Genomic DNA, 10,509 nt, shown 5'->3' with positions numbered 1-10,509 from the left:
ATACACACTTGTTCATTACTCTAAATTATGTACATTGTATTTGCATCTAATATTCAGAAGTGCAAAGTCCACAGTGACATAAATAACAATAGGTTCATAAACTATTAGATGACAAGTTTCCAAAAACATTAGTAACTGCATCATAATATATCTTTTCGTATACTGCTGAAATCAAACATTTTGCAGTAAAAGAACATACATTTCCGCTACATTCAAGTGATTATTTTATTACCATATATTATGCCTTACAAACTTTATTGAAGATCAGCAACAGCGCTACAAAACCATACCTTAATGCAAAAGATGTACTGCATGGTATGTGCAGGCATAGCAGATGAAAGAGAAGACCTGGAAAGAAAAACGAGCTAGGAAAACTTGCACAAAAATGGATAGTAATACTGTCTAACACTGAGTTATATCTTACTTATAACAGACCTGAAGGACTAAGAGATCCAATTTAGAAACATCTGTGCACTGTAGGTACAGTTTGGTGCAGATCAAGAGTGCACTAATGCAGACAATGTAGTACATGTAAGATAATGCACAAAATCAGCTGATATTCATACAAACAACTAATTTGTTTACAGTAAGTAGGGCAGCACAATTGTAGTGCTGCATCCTTGGCACTTGGTGATAGGACAACATGTATTTGGTTAAACTAATGTAATAAAGAGGATTTACACTGGTTTGTAAGATGTAAAACATATCCCTTTAAACCTTCTTGTTTTACAGCATTTTCTTCTAATTTTCAAGTTCAAATTAAAACATCATACACTAACTAGATATGGAAGACATTTTAGATAGATATCGGTTTAAAGCAAGATCTTACATAAAAAATGACAGGGCGACCAAGTAATTCAAATGATGTTAATCAAATTTGCTAGCGATATCTCGTGCTGAAAATGAAGTCTGAAACATTGATGTTTGTTCTTAAAAAGCAATCTTGTATTAGAACTCGCAATCTCCTTATGGTCTTTTCCTGAATAATAATTTATTTTTTAATGTCCCTTTCATATATAATAATTTCACTTAAAAGACCTGAAGTCAGTCATCTGAGAAGCTGTAACCAAATTAAGTCTGGCTTAGGATATAATATCCCAAAATGAAAGATATGCTCTCCCAATAATAAAGCATGTTTCATCTGAGAAAGCATTCCAATTCAAAAGTGATTGTCTTTGTATTAAACAATGTTAACATCCATCTGAAGGGAGCCTGTTTACTTTTGCCTGCTTTAAACTGGCTACATTGCCACTTTATATTATATATAACAAACGTAATAAAATATTAAGATGGAATGATGTAACATTTAAAATTAACTGGTTTAAGATATTTTACAAAGATATTTTATCATATATGAACTACACAACACGCAAGAGTATGAAATATTTTGAACATATACACACTTCTGTACTTTCATGTAGCCTATTATTTCCCACCAAACATTGGTGTCTATGATTCTAAAAATCCTCTCAGGAAAAAAAAGAACAAAAACCAGAATGATGCTTTGTCGGTGGTTTTTGTTGTTGTTGTTGTTGTTGTTATTTTTCTTTTTTTTAACCTCTTGAAAATCAAACCAATTAGAAGTAGAATTTCTCTAATGACTCTTTGTTTCCTTTCCCATTTTTGTATTTTGCACAAAGCTCTTGAAGTGGATCCAACATACATTAAAGGAATAGCCTCTCGGTCCATTGCAGTGCAAGTTGCTAGGAATAAAATTTTAACCCAAATTGACCCCTTCCCCACTATGAACATTGAAACCTGCGGTCAAAGTGTCAATACCACTCATTATTGAGACTCCTTTCCCCCTTATTTAAAATGCAAATCTTTTCAATAACCATTTTAATGAAAGTATTTGCATAGAGCAGCCTTGCATTATTTCTAAAGAACATTATGAGTGTTTTAACACAAGATAAGGCACATGTTTTTCAACATTAATAATCTAAAACTAATCCTGAGGAACTGCTCTTCCCCATCGGCAAAATCTGCTTTTTTAACATACCCTGTATTACCTGAAGAAAGCAGAAAAGCAGTACAGAATAAACCAAAATTCTTTTGATGAACTAAATTCAGAACACTAATAACTCCTGATTATAGTGTAACAAATTCATAGATAAAGAATTAAGTCATACTCTAAATAAATTGTCCTTGGGGGGGAGAAAAGGATACAGCCAGTAGTACTGTAGATGTTAGATAAAAGTTCACAGAACGTGGACGACATCTATAGTGAGTTTTGCTAAGATAAGCTCCTGTCAGAAACAAGGTAGCTAAACTGTGAGGCACTTAAGGTTGACGAGAAAAGGAGGAATGCAAGGGATCTGTTTCATAGAAAACCTGACTTTGCATATCGTATCCTTGTATTAAGCCTTCTATTAAAGTGCTAGAAATGGAGACTTAAAACAAAAGGATTTACATATAAAATAAGTGATTAAAGAGCTTAGTATGCATTAAATTAAGTGCTTTTGATTCTCATTTCAGAGCTTTTTAATTTTTTAATATTTTTTTTTTTTCATGAAGTCTGGAAATAATCCAAGTGTGAAATTATCTTCCTTGTGCCAATGGTGCTATTTGTAAAGTGCCCAATTATTTTTCTAAATAACAAAACCATTTGCCTTATCTTATGTTGTATAGCATGACATAGTCTTTAGTACATACGTAATCCATATCACAATGACACAGTCAGTCTGATGGAAAACAGCACGTGCATATTTTTAAGTCAAGAGTTTTAAATCCACCTGCCACCCTAAAAAGTTAGGGTCTTGGATTACATATCCATCAGTACATAGTGCAATCAACCTCAGTTTTTCAAAATCTAATTTAGCTGTTGAAGTCCAACGTTGAAAGACAGACTTATCAAGCTTTTCCTCAGAGCAGCCTGATACCCAGACAAAATCACAGATGGAGCTCTAGATCTGAATTACATAAATCCACTAGATGCCAAATCTGGGAAGGATCTGGGCTCTGTTGGATGATGAACAGGTTGAAGATGTGTGGCAGTTTGTGAATTACTTATCACATCTAACTGAGAGGGATATGCTTCATTTACATTTCCTCCATTGAAACCATTTTGGAACTGGTGGGAAAAAAAAAAGAAGATAATATGAATGGTTAGTATGGAAAACTGATGCATTTATCTTTTAGAATCTGACTGAATGAACAGATTGGATAAGCCCATCTTAAAATACAATCAATAGCTTTAAAACTTTGTGTTAAAGTACGGGCTTAATCACCAGTGAAGCCTACCCTTGCTGAAGTTAGTGAGAGTCTTGCTTCAGGTGAAGGAAAGAAACATCATCATTTTCTAAAGCATAATATAGTTTCCATTTGTAGAAAGCAAAATCTGAGTATTTCTAAATTCCAAATCCAGCTGTTACATTTAAAAGCAACCTATTTACATTGCTTCATGTCTGCAGTGGGATATAGATTTACAGCTCTTACAGGAATGCGTATTCACTCCTATTTGTTTGCTGAAATGTACTGCATTCAACCCACAGGCTAAGCTATCATAGGATGGGCTTTCTAACAAATGGTCTTCATATTGACAACACCAAATAATAGCAGTGAATGGGTTTCATCAGTCTTGACATAATTGTTCATAGGATTATTTTAACCATATGATGTAATGCTTCCTGTCATGCTATGAAAAAATATTTTTTTTCTACAAAATACTCCATTCGATCACGCAAAGAAAATTCACAGAAATATTTAAACATTTCTATTTTCTCTTTGGGAGTAGCCTACGTTGGAAGTATTCATTCATTCACTCAAGGTTTGTCTTTAAAACATACGTTATACATTCACTCATTCACTATCAAAACATGCTGGTTTTGTGGAAACTTCTTTTGTTCCTGCTGGGCAAACATGGAAATTTGGTAAAACATGCAGTTGTTCTTCTAAATTCTTAATGACCAGACTACAGCTGCGTGAATTATGCTTTAAATCAAATATGCCATGCTCATAAAGATAGAATAACGTAAGTTAGAATAACTTGTGGAAGCAGTAGATTACTTCAGTGTTAATATGAGAAGTGCATTCATTAAACTAAAATTTCTAACAAAGTTCTCTGCACAGAATCAAGTAGTCAGCATGTTTCCTCCTTTTTAGTAAAGGAACTGACCTTAAACAAGCCATCAGTTTATCCAATGCCTTTCTGCCCACTGAAACATTTTTGGTGATGGAGACTACGCTGGCTATTTTCCTAATGCAAATGCATGAGTTCAAAGAGTTTCTGTGGGTACCACAGGTTAATCACAAGTTAGGCAGAAGGAGAAGGCAGACGATCACAACAGACTCTTTTTAATCCCACTGGTTTTTTTTTTGTGTAGAAACCATTGGGAGGCTGAGGAAAGGACAGCAATCTGCACTGGCAGAGCTGAAGTCTACCCACTGTCCAGCCTCCAGGTGACATCAGGAGTCCCCCACTCCGAAGTGACACCTGCTATCCACTTACTCACAGCTTTACTGCAGTTACCAGTAGCCAGCAAAGTCAAACCTAATTTACTTATTATCATATGTTGTGATACATTCTCCCTACTAACAATAAATAAAAGCGCTTTATTTGCTTTGGTACAGATGATGCTTTACAACACTACAACTTCAAGTGCAGCAGCTATACTTCTAACTTACTACTTCCTATGAATGTGCTTATTTTAAAGTTCCACTATCTCCTCTGATACCTCTGGAATTCAAACATATGTAAATACTGGGTTGTCTTTTCCTGCACCAAGGACACTTCCAGGTAACATGAAAACAAACTTTCTTTGTATTTAAACATTTATCAACAATTTCAGAATCTTACTTTGCACTCAGACAATAAAAATGTTAATTGGCAGATGAGAATAAAGGTCAAAACTAAGTACAGTCTGATACAAAAGGATACAAAAGGTTGTAGGTTTTTGTTTTGTTTTGTTTTTCTTTTGTTGTTCTGGGGGGTTTGGATTTTTCTGATGGTTTTTCATTTTGGATTGTTGTTGTTGTTGGTTTTTTTTGTTTTGGTTCGGTTTTATTTGACCAGTATGAAGCAGTATGGGTTGCAGAAGACCATGCTATTTGTTTTAGGACAGGCAGTTTCTCCACCCATAAGTAAGTTGTGGACCTACTAAGACTTGGAGATAGCTGTCAGCTAGCTACAATCACTCTTATGTAAACAGTGTAAGGGGAATAATTTTTTTCATCTCATCAAAAAGTGTGCCACTCTTTTAAGCTATGTGGACAAACATTCAGCAATTCTCTTCAGAGGTAAACAAGAGCTGACATGCAGAAGAGTAGCATCAATTCTTCATTAGGCATCCGCTTATGCAATGCTATCCAGATCCATAAAGCATGCATACATCATGGCAAAATGAGTGGAAATTGAACACTCTGACAAAGGCTAAATTTCCACAAAAGTAGCCTTTGTTCATGCTTTTATGACAATCAAGTTAAAAGAAATGTTATTATGGCAGTACACTGTTCCAGCAAATAAAAAGTAGTAGGAACTCATTTAGTGTATTTACTGTCATAGTCATATTTACTGTCTTAGTCATTAGTCAGACTTGGAATTATTTAGGTACTGGCTCATCAAAACCTTTGAGTTATATCAGCATAGCTTTTAGGAAAAAAAAAAAACAACAATTTTTTAGCCCTGTTACAGGGGTGAACTTGGATGATCCTGGAAATGCTTTGCATCTCTGTTATCAAGCACTATCTTGGATTAATAACACTGGCCACAGCTCTGCAAAAAACACTCAAGTGCTGTGCAAGCCCTGTGCCTGCAGCTTGTCAAAGTACTCGCATGATATTTCAGCCCTTGGACATTTTCTGAACTGTTTTAGCTAAACTTACGTAATTTGGTAATTAGATTTTTTCCATAAATTAAACAGTTTTAAGAACTGTATGTTTTGTAGTTGTATTATGCATACCAAGAACTGTGTATGTTCTACTTGCATTCCTCACCAATGGTTTGTGTAGTTATTTAACAATTAATATTTTAATTTGGTAAATGCTTATACACACGCAGAAGCATTTACAGGAGGATCACTACTTTACCACATAAACTCATTGGAGTAAAAAAAAAAAAAGAAGTGTATCCCTGTACTCAAGCACCATTAACAGAAATAAAGGTTATAAATTAAAAGACCTCAGCAATGGCTATGCAAAAATCAGGAACTGTGTTTTCTTCTTTTAATTTTAAAATTAATTTTATCCATGAGAAACTACACCTAAAACTGTACTTTGTGCTAGAGCAAGACTCCTCTTTTCTTCTGCTTTTATTTCCACTTTCTGTAGAATAATGTAAAAATGCAAAACAAAAGTCAATTTAGCTTTCAGCAGATTTAAATAGTAGCTTGAGAAAGCTGGCTTTTCCTTACATCCGCACTACAACAATATCTAGATACTTTTCCAGACCCTTACAATACATTCCATGAAGATAAATCTGTCAGACAGTATTGCTGATATCATCTTGTTCCCCTAAAAGCGTACACAAATTCCAAATTTTTGACCAACCTGCTTCTCCTTTGCTCCCTTTGGGAAAATTACTGGTAGGTACGACATACCAATTCACTAGTGCCAAAGAGACCTACCAGGATGCAGATACATATATACAAAACCTTTATCAAATGCAACTCAGTTCAGTCTCATGAAAATAATCAAAGCAAGGACATTCACTCACTGATAACCCACCAGCTGCAAACTCAGCAACTCAATTATGACAAACTGCATCCCCGCAGCCACTGAAAACAACTAAAAATGTGATTCAAAACACAAGCAAAGTGACAGTGCTGTTTACCATACCTTGTTTAACAATGTTTGCTGATTTGCCATCATGGGATCATATTGCATTTGATCCATGTTGTTTGGCTGTGCTTCTTGTGTGCACTGGTACATAGAAACAGCACCTGCATAACACGTTTGTGGGGTTAGCATAACCGATTCAGAGTTTATCCCACAGTCAAGATTTTCAGGGGCCTGCTGCAAACAACCAAGAAAATCCTCCAAGTTGGAAGAAGCAGAATAGGCTGATCTGTCAAGTCCTGCTACAGGGAAATCCATTTGGGAAAAGTTAGAAAGCTGTGGCATCATTGCTGTGGGTTGCTTGTAAGGAACAAATTCTTGCCTGCATGCGTAGGGTGAAGTGTTTACTTCTGATTTGTAAGAAAACTCAGCAGCAGTGGCTTGCATGTCAGGGAATGTGTATTGCTGGGGCTGCTGCTGTGAGCAAAGAGGCATGCTGGTGCCAGGGCTCCAATTTGTGAACATCCCATTGACTTGCATATGTTTCATTTTCTGACAGAGCTGATGTTGTTGTTGCTGTTGCTCCATGAGCTCTTTCTGATGCTGACGAATTTGATGCTGATCTAATTCTTGCTGTACCAAGCAACCAGCATTCTCGACCAGGGGCTGCTGCTGGTTACAGCCCAAATATAAGAAGTCAGACTTATTTAAGGAATCCTGCACATAAGTCAGGATTTCATCAGTGATGTCAATGTCCCCAATATCATCCATACCAGATAATTCGGTTTTAAAAAACTCCTCATCCTGCTGAATACACTTTAGATCTTCAAAGTCAATACCCAGATTTTTCATGATGCTATACAAATCATTTGTTTTGTTATCTTGAAAGAGCGCTGCACTGTCTTCAGGAAGCGGCACACTGCTGTCCTGGGAACACTCCATTAATTCCCTCTTGAGAATATTGTGACTTCCAGCAGGTAGGAGGCTATCTGTCCAGTCACTGCTAACAACACCACTCAGTTCATCCCTGCTGTCTGCAAAGAAGTTCCGCTCAAAGGAAAGTTTGTGTGATGCTGGAGGACAGAGATACACAGACTCATCTTGCCTTAACATGGCACCTAGAAGGGAATTTGGATCCACAGAATCCCTGTGTAATGTAGTTTTGCCTCCTTTTCCTGTGGTAGTTTTACTCCTTGGCTGAGAGGCATCTGATAAGCTGGACATGGGGAAAGACAGCTCATATAACACAGCCTCACCAGTGGCAAACATGAAGGGCAATTTCATGTTACGCTTCCGTAGATGTTCTGCTCCTTCTTCATCTCTGAAAATAAATCATGTATATAGCATAATACTGCAGCACTCAAGAGTTATACAGTAATCTTTTTGTCCCCTGGAATTTATATAAAAAAATGAATTATTCTATTGGAAGACATTTTTCAAATTCCTAGCTATTCCAGCTCAACTTGACTCAATGAGCCAAGAGGGAGATTATGAAATAAGGAGCTTATGACTGTAATATGACCTTTATGTGTTACATTTGTAATTAAATCTAGATAGCATACACCATTTTCTATGTATTAGTAGCTGAAATGAATGTAAGTGGCCTTTTACCATTTCTTGTGGTTTTCTTGATAAAGCAAGTAAATGAATACTTCGGTGAAGCATTAATTTTCATCATTTTACAAACTCCTCTAGAAAAATTATTTTACCTGTAATCCTAAATTCTTTATTATATCGAATTCAATTAAGCACCAAAAGACCTTAATATATATTTTTTGCTGTTTCCTCCACATAACCACTACTGGGATTTTTGATCTTTACTAACGAGAATTCTGAATTAAGTATACCTTAGATAAAAAAACTTGGTACTTGTACTACTCTTATTATTTACATGAAATAAAAATGTCAAAGATCTCATACATAAATAAGAACTATGCCATACAAGAAATACCAAAATCCTTTCCAACATTTGTTAGGAAATAAGATTATTATTTTTTTTTTTTTTTTAAGTTCCAGATTTGAAGGACACTTATTTAAAAGTGAAGAACAACTTTCTGAACGTAAACAAGATCAATGAAAAATGTTCAGTTTCTCAAGCACAGTGCTTTATACAATGATGACTCACGTAAGAGGTCTTTGTGTGGCAATGATGTAATCTGGTCTTCCATTTTTATAGACAAGGCGTGCATTTGCCTGTACCCAGGCCCACCGATTTTCTTTGGTTAGAAGCCTGAAGACAGTCATTCCACTCTCACCTGTCTTCATCACTAGAGTTAAAGAGTAAACATACTGTTTACTGTCAAGTGAAGTAAAATAGGAAAATCTTGCTTGTCATGAAAGTTATCCCATTCTGCAGAGCAATGTACAATCTCACATCCTCAGTCACACATTTCTGTAAAGCACTAATAATGTATTCTTAGTGCAATATGACAATCAATCACTTTTTAAAATGTCTATTTTAAATTATCAGTAAAATAAAAGCAATAATAGCCAAAATTACAAGTAATTGTTAGATATCCACAACATACAGGCAACAACATCCTGAATACAGGGGGACTAAAGAAACAAAACAGCTTTCCAGGAAAAAAAAAGCAACAAAATCTCACAAAGACATTTTTATGCCTTCCAAAGACAATTATATTACAACTAACAACAAAATAAAGAAGTCCACCAAATAGTTACTTATTAAACACAGTACTCTTGTCACATTTTTATCTAAAACAAATTATGCCACCAGATTCAATAACAGAAATTTATAAGACACTAGCATGCTAATTCAGAAATTAGTCATAAAAATTTATCAAAAGAAAATATGTTATTTCCTAATAAAAAAGTAATCTCAGAAATATTCACTAAGCCCAAAGGAACCTGCTGAATAGCAGAAATCAGATTGAGCAGAGAAGGAAAAGAGCAAGATGTGACAGAAACTGAAATTTAGAACCAAAAAGGCTCTAAATAGGGATATTAAATATATATTTTCATTGAGTATAAACTCTTACAAAGAGCAAAAGATCATGTAAAATGAATAGTATGTTTTTTGTTAATGATGACAGAAGTTTAAGAGTACTTTGATGCTTTTACTGTGAATACATGACTTGATTTTTCATAGTCTTTCTTGAAGAATGGAGCTTACTTCGGACATGATTTTCAGCGCAATAAAGCATATCAGCTGCATGAATGAACTGGTATCCTGTTCCTCTCATACACAGCTCTGCTTCAGTGTATCCCAAGACAATCTTTCCTCTGAAAGGTAAGAGCAAAAGATTGCAACATTGCTGATGAACCATTTCACTGAACAAACGCCAGGCAAGATAATTATGGCTAGAACATTTTAGACGTAAATGTTACCTACATTTTGCAGCAATATCGGTTGTATGCAGAAACATGAGTGCTCTAATAAAAAATGCAGTTAACAAATCATTAAACTTTTACCAGTTGGCTTCAGTGACTTGAAACAGGTTTGCAAAATTGTTAGATCATTAAATAAAGATGCATATTACAGTTCAGCTACACTCCTAAATTCCAAACTTTTGAACAAATGACTACACCACTCACCATATACTTTTACAAGAACCAGCTCCCATTTGTTTCAATAAAATACACTTTTTACTAGGCCTCATCTCACAGCATTTACCTATTTTTACTTCTTGCATGTAGTATTAAGTAGGGGCCTAACTTTAGTTATGCAAAACTGTAGAGTTTATTATTTGCAATTTTTCAAAATTATTAAAAAATAAAGTGCATCTCTGAACTACACCCTTTTGTTACTGAATGGTTCAGGGCCTTGGGATTTGTATT

General features: G+C 35.1%; 1 protein-coding gene across 2 annotated transcripts in view; it reads right to left on the bottom strand.

The window, feature by feature from the left end:
• Window positions 1-207: 207 nt before the first annotated feature.
• The window catches only part of AHR (aryl hydrocarbon receptor), a 60,747-nt gene continuing 50,445 nt past the window's right edge, over window positions 208-10,509 (bottom strand). For both annotated transcript variants that reach the window (XM_052693431.1, XM_052693432.1), the window contains 4 exons: window positions 9,845-9,954; window positions 8,837-8,978; window positions 6,772-8,032; window positions 208-3,070 (listed from right to left, as the gene is read on the bottom strand). In XM_052693431.1, the coding sequence (XP_052549391.1) occupies window positions 2,915-3,070; window positions 6,772-8,032; window positions 8,837-8,978; window positions 9,845-9,954 (1,669 nt within the window). In that variant the 3' untranslated portion in view covers window positions 208-2,914. The remainder of the gene's footprint in view (window positions 3,071-6,771; window positions 8,033-8,836; window positions 8,979-9,844; window positions 9,955-10,509) is intronic.

Source organism: Tympanuchus pallidicinctus, unplaced genomic scaffold (genome assembly GCF_026119805.1).
Source record: "Tympanuchus pallidicinctus isolate F22 unplaced genomic scaffold, pur_lepc_1.0 scaffold3, whole genome shotgun sequence".
NCBI classification, from domain to species: Eukaryota; Metazoa; Chordata; class Aves; order Galliformes; family Phasianidae; genus Tympanuchus; species Tympanuchus pallidicinctus.
This window is presented reverse-complemented; position numbering and strand designations above follow the sequence as displayed.